General features: G+C 38.8%; 1 protein-coding gene across 2 annotated transcripts in view; it reads right to left on the reverse strand.

The window, feature by feature from the left end:
- Prkg1 (protein kinase cGMP-dependent 1) overlaps positions 1–20,995 on the reverse strand; it is a 1,194,975-nt gene that overhangs the window by 124,627 nt on the left and 1,049,353 nt on the right. For both annotated transcript variants that reach the window (XM_031390083.1, XM_031390082.1), the window contains exon 8: positions 20,930–20,995. In XM_031390083.1, the coding sequence (XP_031245943.1) occupies positions 20,930–20,995 (66 nt within the window). The remainder of the gene's footprint in view (positions 1–20,929) is intronic.

Below are 20,995 nucleotides of genomic sequence, written 5' to 3' on the forward strand. Positions count from 1 at the left end.
TACCATACACATGCTGCTTGAACAATCAGACCCCTCTATGTGCAGTCCTTGGTTGGTGGTTGAGACCAGAGACACTTTTCTATGTACTGTATATTACCCTACAGCCTTTTTCACATGTACAGCCAGGCTGAACAACTGTAATAGATCACATACGGTCTGAAAAGTTGGGAGTGTTTATGTCTGACATAACATATGAACGTTTTGTTAAACTACTTTCTAGATTGTTCTCTTCCTCTTACACTTCCACCATTATATTGAATCTATCTGAATACTGCTGGTTCTACTTTAAATACTTTGAAATTAATCCCTTGTATGTCATGTCCTTTTGTTTAATCCACCAGTGCCTGCCTTAGGTTAGGCTTGTTTTAATTTATGGATACACTCCTCCTTATAAGCAGGCAAGATAATCTTTTAAAACACAAGTTGGATGATGTTACTATTCTGCTGGCATCTACAACCACTCTAATTTCATCTATGCACTTGCCTTAAAACATATGTCATATGTCTGCAATGTTCTTTGTCCATGTGTTCACCTAGTATTCCCTTAATACCATTAAAATCTTAGATCAAATGTATTCTCTTTAGACAAGGCTTCTCAGAGAAGCCAATACCATTTGCTCTTTAACCTAAAGCCTTACTGATAATTCTCAGTCACTCTGACTCATTCTCACTTACTGCCACCTATAAACAACTCTATTTAAATATCGGTTGTCTTTTCCACAACAAAATCTAGATTTCCAATCCACCAGTAGTTCTTTGTTTACTACAAGATCACTTGCTTACAATAGAAACTTGAAAGGAAAGGGAAGATGGATACATCTTTTGATTTATTCACTGCAAGTCAAGTCTAAGCATGGGATCAGAAGATGACAATGTTTGCCCTTTTCTGACACAAACTTATATTTCTAACTCAAGGTGTGTTTCTTTGAGAGTTCATCTATGTAAAATATAAAATTTGAATATTCAGGTCGAAATTTTAGCTTCAGTGAATACTCTAAGTACATTTTAAATCATAATAAGGAAATATATCAGTGAAAAACTACATATAAAATTAAGTACATCAAAGCACACAAGTTATCATTGCCAGGACCTTCCTCATGTTACTGTATCTTCAGCAATTGATGGATCTATGAATTACTCCTCCATTGACTGTCTGAGTAAAACATCACTGTGTGGAAAGATGTTGATATCTTATAGATGTCTCACAAATTTTATCAAAATACTCCATTTGGCCCATGGAAACCAAGTATCAATACTAAATTATTTAATCTTTCTTATAACATAGAAGATTCTCAATTCTACAAATATCTTAGAGTATGTCTTGTAATAAGAATCACAAATTGGTAGACATTTGACTTTTCTACATTTTTCTATTATTAAAATAAATACTAGGACATTATAAAATCTCTCACATACTTATTATTTTCAAGCATGGTTTCTTATAAATAATTTAAAATCATCAGTTCATTTAGTTTACCAAAGCTCTTCTCCATGTGGATGAAAGAAATATAATCTTCATTTATTTGAATGATTAAAATAAATAGTTAGTGCATTCTCTATTTATTATATCAAATTTTAAAGAACATTAATAAATGTCTATTTAAAACTGTATGACATTTACAGTTTGTATAGAAAAACACCATGTAATTACAAAGCAGTATGAAAGTTAAAAGTGAACCCTTAGACAGCTTAGACAGTACAATAAATAATTTATCCCATGGTATCTTTTTTTTTTTTTTTTTTAGGAAACTTTTATATGTGGCCTAATTCTTAGAAATAAAGATGTTAGTCACTAGCTTAGCAGTCTTACAGAAATTTATCAGTGAACCTTTTATTTTTGTCTTTATGACATGACTGGGAAAGAAATTCTTGGTTGCTCATTCCAACTAGTCATTAAGACTACGTTGCTAAAGATGCCATATATCTGGACTGCAAACTGGAACTGAGTCAGAAGCTTGCTCCATGCTGACTAGATTTCATAGTGCTAGAAAGTACTACACAGGCTTCAGGGAGTGGGACTGTCGTACTCAGCTGATAACCCTCCATGCTACAAATATCCATCTCTCAGGAAGACGCACCTGCTGACGCAATAACATCACAGCTATTAAGGAGGCAACAACTCATTCTGACAGGCCCTGGCACCTGAGCCACAGGAAGGAATTCATTTTGCTTACTGTAAACATGGTCAAAAAGCCAAGGAGGTCTTCAATCATAGGGGTGAGCTTAATACTTTCCTTTAGCTAAATCGTCAGTGTGTCAAATTGCCTTTGAAATACGTACATTTATAGTAACAGACAAATGCTTCAATCAGAGAGCTTTTCTTTGCAATGCCGGTAGTGAATGCCGAGACACATGGCTGCTTCTGATGCTAAGAATAAGTTGAGTGCTCAGACATCTATATCTCCCACTTCTAAGGCTCTGGGAACACTGCAGAAGAGGGGCTGGCAATAATGTGAGAGCCAGAAGAAAATGGCCATCAAATAGTATCTTTTGAGTTCAGCACAGCCAATGCAAAAATGATCTCTCAGCATGGTATCTGCCTTTAAAGAACCTACAGTAGCTTATTAACACTCAACCACCAATTGGTGAGAAACTGAAGGAACCCTACTTCTGTGCTAATAATAGTTCTGTGGGGGGGGGCACTCATTGACTTCAGGTGCACTCACTGAAAAGCTTACTCAGGCTTTAAGAGATACTCCAAACTCATGCTCACACAGATGGTCCTGTAAATCAGTGGGTCTGAAACAACAACAACAACAACAACAACAACAGCAGCAACAGCAGCAGCAGCAAAGGTCTTGTATGCAGAGGGGGCCTATAGAAAGAAAGGGGAATAAAGGTGACAGATGGGGCCATTATAAACTTCAGAATGCACATGATAGATGGATGAAATTGTCAAAGAACAAACAATAAAAATTAAAATAAACATGTTTCTCCTAGAATCATTAGATACAGGTAAAAATATCCTTACATATCATAAATTAGTGCTTGTGGAGTTTAATAAAATCATCAAGCAAAATATGAAGAAAAGCTACACTATTTTTAGTTTCATATTTTTACATGGATTTTCTTTCTTTTTACAGATGAGGCAATCAAGGCTAAAACAACTCACTGAAGACCACAAGGTTGAGCTTTACTGTGGTATTTGAACTCTGTATATTTGGGTCTTTGTTTGTTTGTTTTGTTTTGTTTTGTTTGTTTGCAGAACATGATTTTAATATTTTCAACTGTTAATATTCAATGAACAGAATAATCATTTTAAGATACATTTCGTTGTTGTGTCTTTCTTTTCATTTCTGGTTTTATTAATTTGGATACTGTCTCTGTGCCCTCTGGTTAGTCTGCTAAGGTTCTATCTATCTTGTTGATTTTCTCAAAGAACCAGCTCCTGGTTTTGTTGATTCTTTGTATAGTTCTTTTTGTTTCTATTTGGTTAATTTCAGCCAAATTATTTTCTGCTGTCTACTTCTCTTGAGTGCTTCTTTTTGTTCTAGAGCTTTCAGGTGTGCAGTCAAGCTGCTAGTGTAAGCTCTCTTCAGTTTCTATTTGGAAGCACTAAAGAACTATGAGTTTTCCTCTTATCACTGATTTGATTGAGTCCCATAAGTTTTGGTATGATGTGTCTTCATTTTCATTAAGTTATAAAAAGCCTTTACTTTCTTTCTTTATTTCTTCCTTGACGAAGTTATCATTGAGTAGAGTGTTGTTGAGGTTCCATGTGTATGTGTGCTTTCCCTTGTTTTTGATGGTATTTAAGACCAGCCTTAGACTATGCTGATCTGATAGGATGCATGGGATTATTTTAGTCTTCTTGTATGTGTTGAGGCCTATTTTGTGATTAATTATATGACCAATTTTGGAGAAGGTACCATGAGGTGCTGAGAAGAAGGTATATTCCTTTGCTTTAGGATGAAATATTCTATAAATAGCTGCTAAATCCATTTGGTTCATAACTTCTGTTAGTCTCACTGTGTCTCTGTTTAGTTTTTGTTTCCATGATTTGTCCATTTCTGAGAGTAGGGTGTTGAAGTCTCCCACTATTACTGTATTGGGTGCAATGTGTGCTCTGAGCTATAGTAAAGTTTCTTTTATGAATGTGGGTGCCCTTGCATTTGGAGCATAGATGTTCAGAATTGAGAGTTCATCTTGGTAGATTTGATGAGTATGAAGTGTCCTTCCTTATCTTTTTTGATAACTTTTAGTTGAGAGTTAATTTTATACAATATTAGAATAGGCTACTCTAGCTTGTTTCTTGTGACCATTTACTTGGAAATTTGTTTTCCAACCTTTTACTCTGAGGTAGTGTCTTTGTCACTGAGGTGGGTTTCCTGTATGCAGTAAAATGCTGGATCCTGTTTACGAATCCAACCTGTTAGTCTAAGTCTTTTGGGGGGAATTGTGTCTATTGATGCTAAGAGATATTAAGGAAAAGTGATTGTTACTTCCTGTTATTTTTGTTGTTAGAGGTGGAATAATGTTTGCGTGCCTATCTTCTTTTGGGTTTGCTGAAAGATTACTTTCTTTTTCTAGTGTGTAGTTTCTCTCCTTGTGTTGGCATTTTCCATCTACTATCCTTTGTAGGACTGGATTTATTGAAAGATGTTGTGTAAATTTGGTTTTGTTATGAAATATCTTGGTTTCTCCATCTATGGTAATTGAGAGATTTGCTAGGTATAGTAACCTGGGCTGGCATTTGTATTCTCTTATGGTCTGTATGAAATCTGCCCAGGATCTTCTAGCTTTCATAGTCTCTGGTGCAAAGTCTGGTGTAATCCTGATAGGTCTACCTTTATATGTTTCTTGACCTTTTCCACTTAAATTTTGCTTAATTTTGCTTTTAATATTCTTTCTTTGTTTAGTGCATTTGGTGATTTGATTATTATGTGATAGGAGGAATTTCTTTTCTGGTCCAGTCTATTTGGAGTTCTGTAGCCTTCTTATATGTTCATGAGCATCTCTTTCCTTAGGTTAGGGAAGTTTTCTTCTATAATTTTGTTGAAGATATTTACTGGCTTTTTAAGTTGGGAGTCTTCACTCTCTTCTATATCTATTATCCTTAGGTTTGGTCCTCTCATTGTGTCCTGGATTTCCTGGATGTTTTGGGTCAGGAGATTTTTGCATTTTGCATCTTCTTTGACTGTTGTGTCAATGTTTTCTATGATATCTTCTGCCCCTGAGATTCTCTCTTCTATCTCTTGTATTTTGTTGGTGATGCTTGCATTTATGACTCCTGATCTCTTTTCTAGGTTTTCTAACTTCAGGGTTGTTTCCCTTTGTGATTTCTTTATTGTTTCTATTTCCATTTTTAGGTCTTGAATGGTTTTGTTCATTTCTTTCACCTGTTTGATTGTGTATTCCTGTAATTTTTAAAGGGATTTTTGTTTTCTCTCTAAATACTTCTACTTGTTTACCTGTGTTCCCTTGTATTTCTCTAAGGGAAATTATGTAGAGTTAATTATGTCCTTCTTAAAGTCCTCTATCTCCATCATGACAAGTGATTTTAGATCTGAATCTTGCTTTTCTGGTGTGATAGTGTATCTGGAACTTGCTATGTTGGGAGAATTGGGTTCTGATGATGCCATGTAACCTTTATTTCTGTTGCTCATATTCTTATGCTTGCCTCCTGCCATCTGGTTGTCTCTAGTGTTACTTGCCCTCACTAAATCTGACTGGAACCTGTCCTTCCTGTGATCCTGGTTGTGTCAGAACTCCTCAGAGTTCAAGTGTCTCTGGGATCCTGTGTTCTGGGATCCTGTAATCCTAAGATCCTGGGTGTGTCAGAGCTCCTGGGAGTCAAGTTGCCTCTGGGACCCTGAGATCCTGGTGTGACTAAGCTCTTGGGATCCTGTGGTCCTGGGCTTGTTGGAGTACCTGGGAGTGGAGCTTCTTCTGGGTGTTTTAGGACTGGGTGTGGAGTTTGTGGTCAAGTGGAGTTCCTGGGTGCTTAGGTCCCATTGGTTCCAGGTTCTTCCGGTGTTGGGGCAGATGTTGTGTCTTCCTCACCTCTAATCCTATGATCCTGGGCATATTAGAGCACTTGGGTGGATCTTCCCTGGGTGTTGTGGGACTGGCTGTAGAGTTTGAGCCCAAGGTCTGCTCCAACTCTGTATATTTGAATATTGACTACTGCTGACAGCATTCTTCCTCTCAATGTAGAAGACTGAAGTAGATGATAAATATCTGGTGCTTGGCCTTGAAATCATAGCTGTTTTCCAACATTCAACTCCCACAGCCATTCCAGTTTTTAAAGAGGAACACATAAACAGATCATCTGAATTCTCTACGTATCCATCTATGAAATCTCTAATGAGGTGCGGGGATATTAATTTTCTGGTGCTGCCATGCAAAATAAAAGAGACTACATTAAAAACAAAACAAAACAAAACAAAAAAATAGAAATTGCTTCTCTAACAGTATAGAGGCTGGATGTCAGGGACCAAGGACTGGCAAAAGTTGATTTCTCATTCTCTCTGTGTCCTCACATAGCTTTTCAATGTATGTGTTTCTGACTGTTACAAGGACTCCAATCCTATGGGATTAGAATATTATACACAATGACCTTATTTAACCTTAATTACTTCTTTCATGGTTCTGTCTAAATATAGTCACACTAGGTGTTAGAACTTCAATGCACAGGTCAAGATACATAATTAGTCTATTATAAGCACAATGAAGAAATACTAGGTGCAAACTGGAAGATACATTTTCTTGTGTCACTTTTTTTGGGAAAATGTTTGCTTTTATAATTTTTTAAGTTCATACAATGTATTTATGAATTTATAAATTCATGTTGTATACTCCTGGTACCTCATATGTTACTTAAAGACATTTTCATATATATATTGTACACTGAAGAAATAAAAATAACTCACAAAACAAAGATAGGAGACTAAACACTTTTTAAAAACCCCACAAAACAAAGAAATCATAACTCTACTCATTGTTAGTAACTATGATGGCCACCTAGGATTTTAATATGTATTAAATTCAAAGGTGGTGACAGCAAAATTAAAATGTAGCAGATTCTCACCACATCATGAGCATTAGCTTGAAGATATTCTCATGAGGAGGCTATGAACTGCCCAGCAACTAAACATGAGAACCTTGAGAGCCTGTCACGCCTCCCCTAAACAGCCTCTCTAATGGAAGCATTACCTTCTTGTCTCTGGGGCTTCTCCTCCTCAATTCAAGTATTAGCTCCTATCTATGATCTGTCTCAAACCTCAGTTTTACTTTCTTTTTTTTTTTTTTAAAGATTTATTTATTATTATATCTAAGTACACTGAAGCTGTCTTCAGACGCACAGGAAGAGGGCATCAGATCTCATTATGGATGGTTGTGAGCCACCATGTGGTTGCTGGGAATTGAACTCAGGACCTTTGGAAGAGCAGTCTGTGCTCTTAACCGCTGAGCCATCTCTCCAGCCTTCAGGTTTACTTTCTTTAAATTTTCTTTTATTTCTTCAGTGTGTGTGTGTGTGTGTGTGTGTGTGTGTGTGTGTGTGTGTATGTATGTGTGCGCACATGAGCCTGAGGAGGCTGTCAGATACTCTGGAGGTGGAGTTATAGGTGACTGAGAACCACTCAACGTGAGTGCTGAGAACTGAACTCAGGTCCCCTGGAAGGGCTGGAGGCACTCAGCCTCTGAGCCATCTCTATTCCTTTTGTACTTCACACAATTTCTTTCATCTTTCTCCTCTAGACTCTCGTTCCTCATCAATACCTTTTTCACTGATTGTCTCCCTGTAGACTCCTCTTTAAGTCAATAAACAGAATAGTGTCTCTAACCCTACACCATAAAATACCCTTCATGGCCAGACAGCCAGTTAAAATAGAGAGTTCTACTGTCCTGTGCCCTTTTCCAATTTACTCTTTCACCTGCTGCAAGCTAGCATTTATTTTTTTTCAACTTTCCTTTACTCTGATTATAACTTTCCATCAGAGTGGACATTACTATTAGTCTGGCACTCTTTTCGCAGGTCCCTCCTGTGTGCTGTCTGAGCTTCCAGAGGGAAATCCATTCCCTGGACGTGGGGATTTGAGTTTGCAGAGCCGCACTGGCTGCTGCTTTGCACCTGACTGGATTTCCTCATTTTCATCTTCTCCCACTGTCCTTCCACCTCTCTCAGCACATACCATGCACCTGTCTCCCTCTACCATCTTATCAATGTAAGTTACTGAAGTATTTGTCTTTGCTATCTTTTTTTAGTTCACCAATAGAGTTATTTTCCTTAAATACCTAAAGTCTTGCATATATTTAATCTTTTATGCTAGCTTTATCACATGAAAACACACCTCTACAAGGTATCCACAGTTCCTGTAATTTATGAGAAGCCTGCTTTAGGATTTCTTACACTCCTCTATCCTGGTGGTTTTGATCAGATAATTCTCCTATAGAGAGATGTACAGGGCATCATATGATGCCTAGGAGAAGCCCTGACCTCTGTCTACAAGACACGAGCAGCAAATCTACCGTAGTAACAAAATTGCCTCAGGACATTGCCAGTGTCCACAGGTTTGCAACAGTAGACATGAGACAAGGCGTGGGAAAGTTATATAATGAACTAGAAACTATATCTTCAGGAAACAATACCAGATATTGCTACTCTGATCTGGTTCCTCTGTGGTACACTAGTCAAGGTTCTCTTTAAGGGTGCTCAAAAGCTAAGTTTGTTTTTAAGTCTTCAGTTCAGGTCCTCACACTACCATTGAACTCTTCAGATCCATGTATCTGCCACATTTAAGTGCATTACCTGTACCTCACTTACAGCTCATATTCAACTTACCCATATACCACCTGCCCTCCATACTAGCTCCTATGCCTCCCATCTTCCTAATTACCTTATCATTTACTTCAGTTCAGAATGCAAGCCTTGGTCTTCTCTATCAATACTCCTTTTTACTGGAGCCCTTCAAGCCCACCCACCTTTGCAATCTCTTTTGAAGTCTTAACCCTTTTGCCTCTGCTTTCTCACTCAGGCTACTTAACGCCTGGTTAGAACCTTGTATAGAAGGTTACATGTGATTCTTTCTTATATACCTCTGACCACTTTTATTCTACTTGTCTTAAAAAATAAATCCTTCAAAGAGAATCAAGCTTCCTATTTAATTTGTTGGAATAAAGGTAATAACCAAACCAGGGTACGGAAGGCTGATAGCCCTGAAATTCTAACTAGGCAGATGACCCTGCCCAAGTCTTTGAGTTTCTCTAGTTCTCAGTTGAACTCCCTTTTAGAATGTCTTCTTTGGGGTCTTTCCCCAACAAACAAGGGCTATTATGAAGATTAACAGATGATAGTATTGAAACAAAATGACCCCTAGGGTCAAGATGCCAGCTATAGAGCCTGACATCCTTCCCTGAACTCATGCTGAAGGAAGATGATTGATTGTTACAAGCTGACCTTTGTCTCAAATGTACAAGATGGCAGGAACATGTGTGTGCATGAGCACACACACATACACATGCACATACACATATATCCCCAAATCACATCAGGTACTCATATTCATGAATTCCCTTTCCTCAGCTTTTCCCTTTCTACCACTAATGGCACTAGCTGTCATCAATACCCTGAATCTTCTCAGGTGGGTTCTCTGGCTCTACAATATGTTAAATACTTGGATAATTTCCATTGTTTCTCTATCTAGTATGCCCTTCCTTCCCTGACACCTTGCTCACCTTTAGCATTTATGTTTGACACCTCAGAAGAAGCTCATCTTGACTTTTACTCTTCTTTCAAATTCTCTAAAGCCTTTAAAGTATATTTACTCTTCCCTAGGATGAAGATGCAATTGCCAAAACAATGCACTGCTCTTCCACAGCTTTAGTTGTTAATAACTAAGCCCCAAACAACACACACCTCTTCCATAACTTTAGTTGTTAATAACTAAGCTCCCTGCAGCAACAACCAGAAGAAAAGTAAAATGTTAAATGTGGTCTTTTAGGGTTGTGTTAGATTTGGGTTGACTCACCACAAATTTTGTCTGTTTTTCTTTTTCAAATGAAAACTTAGGCTGGCAGTGGTGGTACACTGCAATGCATTCTCATGACTGCCACAGAGGGGTACACTGTGGAATGCTTCTAGAAAATCATTTTAAAATGTGCTGACCTTGGACTCTGTAATTTTCCCACTGTGTGTCTCTTCAGGGAAATACTTCTGGAGGTAAGTAGAGCTGCCTAGTGCACAGAACTCTTTATAAAAATAGAGATACAAATGTCTTAAATGTCTAAGCACAGCCATAGATGTAAGAAGGCAAAGAGACTGAGTAATGCTTAGGGTCAGTGTGGTGTGCTAAGTCAGGACATGAGTGTCATTGACTCTATTTACATGTCATGCACTGGGGACATGGCAAAGGCTTTCTGAAGCTTCATTCATTTGAAGAGGAAACAAACTATTCCTTGTAGATATGCTGTCAGAGAAATGATGTATTTAATTAGTCCTAATCTTTGTATCTACTTCTGTGTGAGCCTCAGTGAATATTTAATGTGTTAATGTTATCTCTGTGTGTGGACAAAGCTGGAGAAAAAAATCTAGGTGGAATGACCTACTTAATTAAATATACTAATAGTTGGTTAAATTTAACAATATATATCTATGTTTTTCTGAGTCTCTTTTTCAGTGGTTATTCCAAATATAACTATATACAGTTATATATGTATGACTATATACATACAGTATATTGATGTAGAGAGTGAGAGAGAGGGAAAGAAGGAGAGAGAGAGAGAGGGAGATATATATATATATAAAGACAGAGAAATAAGACTCATTAACTGCTGTCATTCAGTTTCTTTCTCAATGATAAGGTATTATCCATCTCCAATTCAGCTAGCAAGACAGTACCTTCCTTGTCAACCACCATATCATGATGGGCCTTGGGAAGTCTGCTATCTATTCAAATTAACTCAGTTACATTGCTGTAGAAAGGCTTGGAGATAAGGCGACTGCTATATTTCACCCAGAGAGATAAGTTCTGCCAGGGCTCCCATTGTAACACTTGGTCAGGGATAGGGCATCCCTGTTATTGTGGCTGATGCTAATTCGATTCGTGTTCCCACACTTTGTGCTTCAGATGTGAGACTGTGAAGACATATTGAAAAGAAAAGGAAAGCCTTAGATCTTTTATGACCCAGATGGCCCTATAATGACTGTCTCATCAGGAATGTGTGCTTCCTAAAATAAGCAAATCTACTTAACTCTACCAAAAAATGTGCAGTATCTGGAGCAGATTTCAACTTTAATGATTGTACAATTTTTAAAAAATCTTATTGTTAGACTTCTATCTGAAAGGGCTCCTGGCCTCTGACCTACCTACCCAGCACCCCAAACCACCCCCAAGAAAGATTAGAATTGCATCACCCCAAATAAACAGCTAAAACCACTTCTCAGACTGCCAAATGTAAACTTTCAAATCTTACTTGTTTTAGAATTACTGCTTAATGTTTAAATTTTAGAAAATAACATATATTGTTTCAGCTTTTTCTATTATCCTTTCATATCAATAGCCCACGAGTCTTAAAGCATTGCTGAATTCTCAAACAAATTCAAAAACACTGGATAAAAATGCAAGCTTCAGATACACTGTAAACTTTCAAGTACTTGCTGGGAAAATGGAATTATTTATTACTAGTATAACATAAAATAATGACTTAAGAACGCAAAGCTTCTCAAATTTTAAGGAACTTATGAACACCAGTGTCAACGTGCATCTATCTTCTCAGCATCAGCAGAAATCAAAGCATTTCTAACTGGTAGTGATCACCTTATTCTCAGAACCCAAATGGACCCAAACTTAGCCTGTTCATAGCTGAGGCAGTCATTTTCTGTTGTAACCAGTGTTCTCTCACACATCATTGTCCCCTCACAGACAGCCTCTGAGTCCCTGTACAAGAAACATTGCTCTCCTGTGGCATTTAACAATCACCTGTATCTGCCTTAGGCTCAAGTATAAAACTCTCAACATTAATAGACATTCCTTAGGGCTATTGTGACTTGACTAGTCTGTGCCAGTTCTCTATGTGTGACTAATCTTGCTCTGCTCCCTTCATTCAAAGACAAATACATGATACAGTAGCAACAGCTGTCCATTAGCTCCAGAGTTTTCAAAGGATGAGACCAGATTCTTTACTCTGAGATACCAAGAGACTACTTTTTAAAATGGATTTATTGGTTTTCTACTTTGTATATGACAGCTTTATCCCTATATATGTGTACATGTCTATATGTATGTATTTATATACATATTTATGTCTATGAATGCCTGGTGATATCAGAAACAAGGAAAGGGTGTCAATCCCCTGGACCAGCAGTTACAGACAGTTGTGAGCTACCATGTCAGTGTTGGGATTAGATCACTGGTCCTCAGCAAAAGCAGCAGGTGCTCTTAGCCATTGAACTCCGACTCCAACTCCTGTTAGATTTCTTAATAAGCTCTACCCAATTCTTCTTTCCAGACTCAGCTCTCAGCCACTATCTGTGTCATTTTTTTTCTTTCCAGTTTCTTCCCCAAGTCCTTAGTTCTTACCATGTTCCATTTAGTACTACACAGAATCTACTGAGCCTGTGCTTGTATGTACCTGTTCTGCTCAGTCCCTGCCTTCACTTTTCCTTCATGTGTAAAACTTCTGCTCAAACCTAAAAGAACCTAGTTCACATGTCACTTCACCTGAGGAGTTTTTAGAGATGTTTCAGGTAAGTTCTTCCACCCTAAGATCTTTCTACCCTAAGTTCTTACCAAGTATTTGCTCATACTTGAGTTGTTAGATTCACAAGTCAGGAATAGAAAGGAGAAGCTGTTGCTATTCATCTTCATCTTCCTACATGGCAGAATAGGATTTGGTTTGAAATGTGTCTTGGTTCTTGATTTTTCTCTCTCCTGTCTTTTACTTTTGTTTGTGTTGTTTCTATAAGTAGAGTCTTGCCAGACTGGCTTTGCACTAACAATGATTCTCAGACCTTAACCACTCAAATATGGGGATTATAAGTGTACATCCTCATGCTCAGAGTTTTTTCAGCTGTTTTGCTGCCTTTGAAAATGGGTCTTACATTTTAAATAATTCTCACTTGTTGAGTAGCAATGACATGCTGTCAGCACTGAACAAAGCATTTTACTTCCATATCCTTGTGTGTGCTTGTAATTCTCCCAACATCTGATTTATAGTACCCAATGACCAGTAGTAGACTTTCCCTGACATGGCTTTTCATTTGTCGGGGAGTAGCTTCTCCAGGAACATTGTATTGGAATTTTGTGTACAATTTCTACTGGCATGACATGGTAGCTACTTCATGGATGTCACTTACTGACTGTATTCTTCCTAGATGGGATGAGTTTTGTAGCCATGGGATGTTAGACAATGCCTGAGGATACTTTGCTAATCACTGGATGAACTAGTGTAAACAAGATGTTGTTAAGTATTATACAGTGTAGAAGACATGCTGTCACTCCTTGCTCCAAACACCAACACACACAAAAACATATATGGTCTTCAAATATCAAGGCTGTGAATTCTAAACATTTTACTTCCATTGTTTTATGTGTTTGGGTATTTTGCTTGCACGTATGTCTGTTCACCATCAATGTGCAAATGTACAGTGCCCACATTAGCCAGGAGTGGGTGTTAGGTCCCCTGGAAGTGGTGTTACACATCCTGTGGGATATATGTGGATGCTGATCATCAAACCTGGGTTCTCCAAAAGAGCAGGCAGTAGCGTTCTTCCCCACTGGGCCCATCTCTCCAACCCTCAACTGCAGTGAGTTTTAGACACCATGCTTAAACTACAAGTCCAGTTCTTAGTCTCAATGGGGCCAAGATAAGAGAGGTGAGGACAGAAGTGAGGGCAGTTAGAGCCTTTGGGAACACTGCTTTGGGACTGGGGCTTAGTGATTCCTCCTTACTGTTGCCGTTTCCATATGCTTTCGGCTTCTCAGTAAACACATCTCATCACTCCAGCTATCTCCTATGGTTTCTAGTTGTTTATAGTTTGCCCTCCATGTTCAAATGATGCGGGTGGTTGGCATGTGCCCTGAGGTGTACAACTCAACCCTCAGCAACAGAGCTGGAAATCTATCCTCCTTTGTGGCTCAGCTCTCAGTTCTTAACTAGAGGATTTGTACGAGTGAGTTTTCAAAGTCTTTCTACTCTAAAATTCCAAGATCTACCAAAACATCCTAAAATGTAAGAACACGAAGTGAACTTACTAGTCATTATAGTTAAACAGCGCAATTGGAGTATTACTCCTGGGCTTGAAGCCTCACCTACAGAACAGAGTTCATGTGGACAAGAGGTTACAAAACGGCATCTTTGGAACCAAATGACAGATGAACTTTAGTAACAGACTACACTCCATTAATCTGAGCAGTTCAGCATCTCCTCCCACCCCATAGAGTAAGCTTGGCTTCTCTCTCCTTCTTAAGCATCTTTTAGGCTCTTTTCTAATCCCTGATGAATTTTTCTTTCTTTTTTTATTGTGTTAAAAATTTTATTAGTTCTTTGAAAATTTCAAATAGTGAACTTTTTGTTATTTTTTTAAGTTAAAATATAACCATATCACTCCCTTTTCCCTCCAAGCCTTTTCATATTCTATATTCTGCCTCACTCCTTCTTAAATCCACAAACTCATTTTCTTTAAGTGTTCTCTCTCTCTAAATACATGTGCATATATATGTATGCACACAACCTGCTCATTCCACTTAGTGTTGCTTGTTTGTGTCTGATCTCATGTCTGACTGCTCAGTATTGGATAACCAACTAAGACCTGTCGGGTGTTTCTTCCTTTCTCTCTCTCTCTCTCTCTCTGTCTCTCTCTCTCTGTCTCTCTCTCTCTCTGTCTCTCTCTCTCTCTGTCTCTCTCTCTCCCTCTCTCTTTGTCTCTGTCTCTCTCTGTCTCTGTCTCTTTGTCTATCTCTAATGCAAAGAATGTTTTGTTCTGCAGAAATCCAGCACACTGGGATCTACCATCTACAAAGATGGAAAGACCCCAAAGTGAGCTCACAGGCACCATTTAAAACACATTAGAGGAATTCTGGGGAGGATTAGGTGACCTCTATCATTATCTGTTTTCTCGATCTCTAGGAACATTCAGAACCTTTGCTGGAGTGTGGGGGGCTGAAGCCTGTCATGAAGTTAGCCTAACCCGTCTCAATAGCTGTTATTAAGCTATTTAATTAACTTAACTCTGCTTGATTTAATTGTGGTGATTATATATACCTAGAAATTCATCCATTTCATTTAGATCAAAAGAGATCTCTGGTCCAGTGACTGAGTTGAGTCTGGGACTCCTATGAGCATGTCCCAGTCAGGGATGCTGCCATTGCTGGAGGGACCAGCATTAGTAGACGTCCTGTGACCACTTTAAGGCACTTGAACAAAAAGGCATCATGAAGAGCAGTCTCTCTTCCATGACTTTAAAGCTTACTGACTCCTCATAAAATAGTCTTTTTTTTTTTTAAATGGAAATGTGCTTATTTTGTCATTGGATCACACTCGTTAAGGACAAGCTATAATTCAACTCATATCATTAAGCTAAACTAATACAGTCTTTCTTCTAAATGTCTAGATTTTATCTTTCCTATTTAAAGTGTCTTGGAAAAGCATACTAGTCAGTAATAGATCCATCTAAAAAAAAAGATGAGGCTAATGATTGCAGCAGACAGCATTCTAACAAGGCACATTTGTTTTCTTGTAATCACCCTGCCAATATCCTCACATCACCCCAACGTTCTTTTCAGGGAAAAAGGAACCAAAACGAAATTCACTTAGATTGTAGGAAAGGCTAAGGCCATGACATACGTTAAGGTTATCACCCTCTCACTTAAGTAATACGGCCACAGGTAATAGGACACATGAAGCCCCAATAGTCCTATCTTGCGGACAGAGAATAGCATGCTATACAAAGAAGAGGACACAGGTGACCTAGGTGGGTAAATTACCACTGCTACATAATCCATCATGAAGCCAACCTGGTTTATGTGGTCTCTAAATCTTTCCTTTAGCACCCCCCAGGCCATTCCCTGACAGTACCTGCAAACCCAAAACCGCCTTCTGGATTTCCACTTGCTTTCTAGTCTTCAGGGGACATATCGGCAAAATCAGATTACTCTTGCCCAGAAATATCTTAATCCCAAGTTAGGCTTTACCAAAATGAATACAAAGACTGAAGTGAAGTCCTGGAAAATAAAAGAATGGAATTAAGACCACAGAGATGAAAAAAAACAGGCGTGTATGCTGTGGGAACAGTAAAGAGATTTATTTGATGCCGTCAAAGCAAAGGGAGGAGGAGATGTGGTGACAGATATTGTCAAAGCTGGAAAGACAGCCAGTCAGAAGGCACTAAAGGACTAACACTGGAGAGCCCTAAGATAACAAATAGGATATGAGGGAAAATGGTCAGGGAATGGTGTTGGAGAACACAGGTGGGCACCTGGTCATCATTTTCTGATTTGTCCATGAGCATTTATTTAAAACAGAAGTCTGGCATTCATGACTGGTTACAATGGCGTTCTTTTGTTTCCCCCTAGGAAAGCATAAATGCAGCTTATGTAACATGGTACCATAGCTTGTAAATTAGTGACGGTTGCTCCTTTTGCTGACAGTTCTAACGTCTGCCATCTGTTTGCACAGGATGACACCCTGGTGCTCCACTAATTGGACATAAATTAGGTGGGAATGGCAGTTTTGACAGGATTCCTCCACTGCAGTTAGCTTCCTCTCTCTCTCTCTCTCTCTCTCTCTCTCTCTCTCTCTCTCTCTCTCTCTCTCTCTCTCTGCTATGGATTCAACATTTTCTTGAGACTCAACAGCTCCCCATAAGTAGAGTCATAAATTTCCTGGGTTCAAGTACTCAACTTGTATTTTTTGTACTATATATTTTAAACTGGATCTCTCTCTCTCTCTCTCTCTCTCTCTCTCTCTCTCTCTCTCTCTCTCTCTCTCTTCTTTTTTCTTCATCTATTTAAGCAGCTATATTTTTACATTTATTTTATTTTTGGAATTTCTCTTTCTTTTGAGACAGAGCTTCCGTGTAGCCCAGGATGAGTTGGAATTCACTACATAGCCCTGCCTGGAGCCCATGATTGTCCTTATGCTTCAGCCTCCTGAGTGGTATCATAGGCATGGGTCATGGATTTTTAATACTCAGTTTATTAATAAATTATAATATCATATATTTACTAGGTACAAGGAGATGCTTTGAAATGTGTGTACAATGCAGTAAAACTAAATCATAACAGTTCAGTGTAAACACTCTCTCACCTCTCATTTTTATAATACACCTGAAGTTTATTTTCATTGTTAGTTTATTTATTTTGGGGACACAGGTTCTGTACATTTAGCCCAAGGATGTTTTGAATCTCTCTGTAGTATGCTGGACTCAAACTCATAATCTGTTTGCCTCAGCTTTCCGTCTTATTGTTGTTTTCTCTAAATACATAAAACAACAGCTGGGCATGGTGGTGCCCACCTTTAATCCAAGAATTCAGGAGGCAGAGGCAAGCAAATCTCCATGAATTTGAGGCCAGTTTGCTCCATATAGTCGGTTCTAGATGAGTCAGAGCTTCACAGAGAGATGCATCTCAAAAGAAAAACAAAACAATAAGAACAACAACAACCAACTACCATTATTTCTAACAGTTACTCTACAGCGCTGCTCATCTTAAGGCCCATTCCTCCTCTCTATCCACCAGCACCTGATAGCCATCATTTTATGCTTCCCTTCTGAATTCCATAATTGAGTTCAGGTGGTGTTGTTTTTCTCTGCATGGATAATTTCATTTAGCAGTCTTCCAGGTTCACCCATGTTGTTACAAATGGCAGGACTCCACTCTTAAGTGGGTAATATTTACTGTATATGTATACTGTAGTATATTCTTTACTCATTTACTCCTGGATGTACACCTAGCACATTGAGTGATAATTCTCAAACTTCCTGCCATGTTTAGCTATAGTTTAGTATCTTGAACTCTGAGCAGCCAGCCTGCCTTCACCATATGGTACAATCCTGTCTTGTCCAGCCTTCCTAGAAAACTAGGAAATGTACTTCCTAGATTGTGAATTGGTGTTTTACTAAATCTATGTCACTAACTTGGGATTTAATTTCTCTCTTCTCAAGATGTATTCTCTTTCTGCACTGCCCTGCCTTCTGTCATCCTGGCTTTTCTTTCACCTGTTTTTCTTCCTTTGAACAAACTGAGTTTCACCAAATTCTGATCTTTTCATCTATATCTCTGTTTTATCATGGAATTCTGCCTCACCTGATGACTTCAGTTGTTAATTCTATGTAGGCAATGTTAACATTAGTTTTATGGCAGTGGTGGCTGGGTTCTCCAGCCCGCATCTGTGACTTCCTCAGAGCATCTGCCTTACACATCCAAGATTGCATGACATGGGATGTCATTCTCAGTGGAATATCATTGTGCCTCCCAAACTGGTCTCTCTTCTATATATCATTTTCTATGTTCTGATAATATCCTTAATTTATTTCATGGTCTTTAACTTAGTCAGGTTTTTTACCCTTTAAAAAACCTATTCATTATTACACATTCCTACAAATGGTCCTATCATCACAAGCTGGAATTAGACTCCCAACTACATATTCTGTCTTCAAACCCTCCCTCCATATCTTTCTTTATATAGTACTTTGTAAAAAGTCTACCATTTGGTATCATTTGTTAAAGGAACACTATTTTTGTACTAAGTATTGCTAGAGTGGCTGTTATAGCAAAATTTAGCATTTATAGTAACTCAGCCTCATTATATCTACACACTAAGGTCTTATAAAATGTCTTCCAACAATCTTCACAAAGTTGTTTCCTTGTGAGTTGAAACTGGCTCACAGTTTCCTTATGAGCTGCTCATTCTGATGCTCTCCCTACACTTTCAGATACTTTCCCACATTTGACTCTTCACCTAGCACCATGCCTTGTACATGGTAGAACACCAGTAGAACATACATTCAGTAAAAGCAGCAAGGAGAGATCACTGTTGACTCTGGGACCTAAAAACGAACATTTCCATTTCAGAGCTATATGTGAGTGCAACTATCAGGCAGCAACTGTGCCATGGCTTAACTTATAGTGACCCAGCAGAAAGGGACCTCAAGACTACAGGTTGTGAATCAAATTGGGACTCTCTCCCCACAGAGACCCCTGGGCTCATCCAATGCTATCTTTCTTTATTATTATTATTATTATTATTATTATTATTATTATTATTATTATTATTATTATTATTATTATATTTTCTTTATTTACATTTCAAATGATATTCCCTTTCCAAGTTTCCCATTCCCCCAAAACCCCTATTCCCTCCTCCCACCCCCTGCTCACCAACACCCACCTACTCCTCCTTCCTGGTCCTGGCATTCCCCTACACTGGGGCATAGAGCCTTCACAGGACCAAGGGCTTTTCTTCCCATTGATCACTGGCTAGACCATCCTCTGCTACATATGCAGCTGGAACCATGAGTCCCACCATGTGTACTCTTTGGTTGGTGGTTTAGTCCTTGGCAGCTCTGAGGGTACTGGTTGGTTCATATTGTTGTTCCTCCTATGGGGCTGCAAACCCCTTCAGCTCCTTGGTCCTTTCTCTAGCTCCTTCATTGGGGACCCTGCACTCAGTCCAATGGATGGCTGTGAGCCTCTATTTCTGTATTAGTCAGGCACTGTCAGAGCCTCTCAGGAGACAGCTATAACAGGCTCCTGTCAGCCAGCACTTGCTGGCATCCACAATAGTGTCTGGATTTGGTGATTGAATATGGGAAGGACTCCCAGGTGGGGCAGTCTTTGTATTGTCCTTCCTTCAGTCTCTGCTCCATAGTTAGTCTCTGCAACTCCTTCCATGGGCATTTTGCTCCCCTTTCTAAGAAGAATAGAAGTATCCACACTTTGGTCTTCCCTCTTCTTGAGTTTCTTGTGGTTTGTGAATTGTATCTTGGGTATTCTGAGCTTCTGGGCTAATATCCATCTATCAGAGAGTGCATACCATGTGTGTTCTTTTGTGATTGGGTTACCTCACTCAGGATGATATTCTCCAGATCCATCCATTTCCCTAAGTATCTCCTTTATTCCTCAGCTTTAGTTCACTGCAGCACACTGTGTCATGCAGCTGGGAGGAGTTCACTAGTTTTCTATCAGTTCTCTCTGGGTCAGACCCTCGGCCTTTCTGATGCACTTACTGACATACACTACGTTGAAGAAGTGTCATCTTCTTTTTTATTCCATGTGGTTTGTATGTATCTGAGCCATAGTCTTCTGGTGGTGGTAACCTGCTGTTTACAGCTCCCTGTGACCCCAGTAAGAACTGTAAAGCATGATGAAGGGAAGAATCAGGACAGGGACAGATGACCCAAAAGAGTCTTTCATTTCTCTAAGTAGGCACTTGTCCACATCTAGAGCTGATGCTCTTTACAAGACTGTCTTCCCTAAGGCCCTGCCATAGGAGTCTCAGGACAGAGGAACAGAAAAGAAACCTGAAACACACTGAGAGCAACAGTGATGAAGGTTCTAAATCAAACACCAAGTGGCAGCACTGGCTAAGCACCTCCTGAAAGACTAAAGACCTTGGAATCGAGTATCCAACTCATCTGCTGTGAATCTGATGTTTTATCTTTGCAAATGCATTGATTGCATGTTTTTATTAATCCTCAAAATATCCCTATGCTGTTGATTCATCTTTGCTTTTCAAGTGAACCTATGGAGCTATAATTCATAGTGTGTGTGTGTGTGTGTGTGTGTGTGTGTGTGCCTTACTAAAGGTTATAAAGCTAGGTTGGCAGAACTAGCCACTTCAAAAATATGAGAATAAAATACAGAACTCATACTGAAAGGAAAATATTTTAAGCAAGTATTAATAGCTCTTCAAAATGCTGTCTAATTTCAGAGCCACATATATTGCTGATATGAATATGTGTTATGCACAGAAAAAGCAATGTACTTACTCTCTGTCAATCACAAGGCAGGTGACAGCCTCTGCAGCAATGACGTTTGCAGTTCTCACATCTTCC

This window comes from Mastomys coucha, unplaced genomic scaffold (genome assembly GCF_008632895.1).
Source record: "Mastomys coucha isolate ucsf_1 unplaced genomic scaffold, UCSF_Mcou_1 pScaffold21, whole genome shotgun sequence".
Lineage (NCBI taxonomy): Eukaryota > Metazoa > Chordata > Mammalia > Rodentia > Muridae > Mastomys > Mastomys coucha.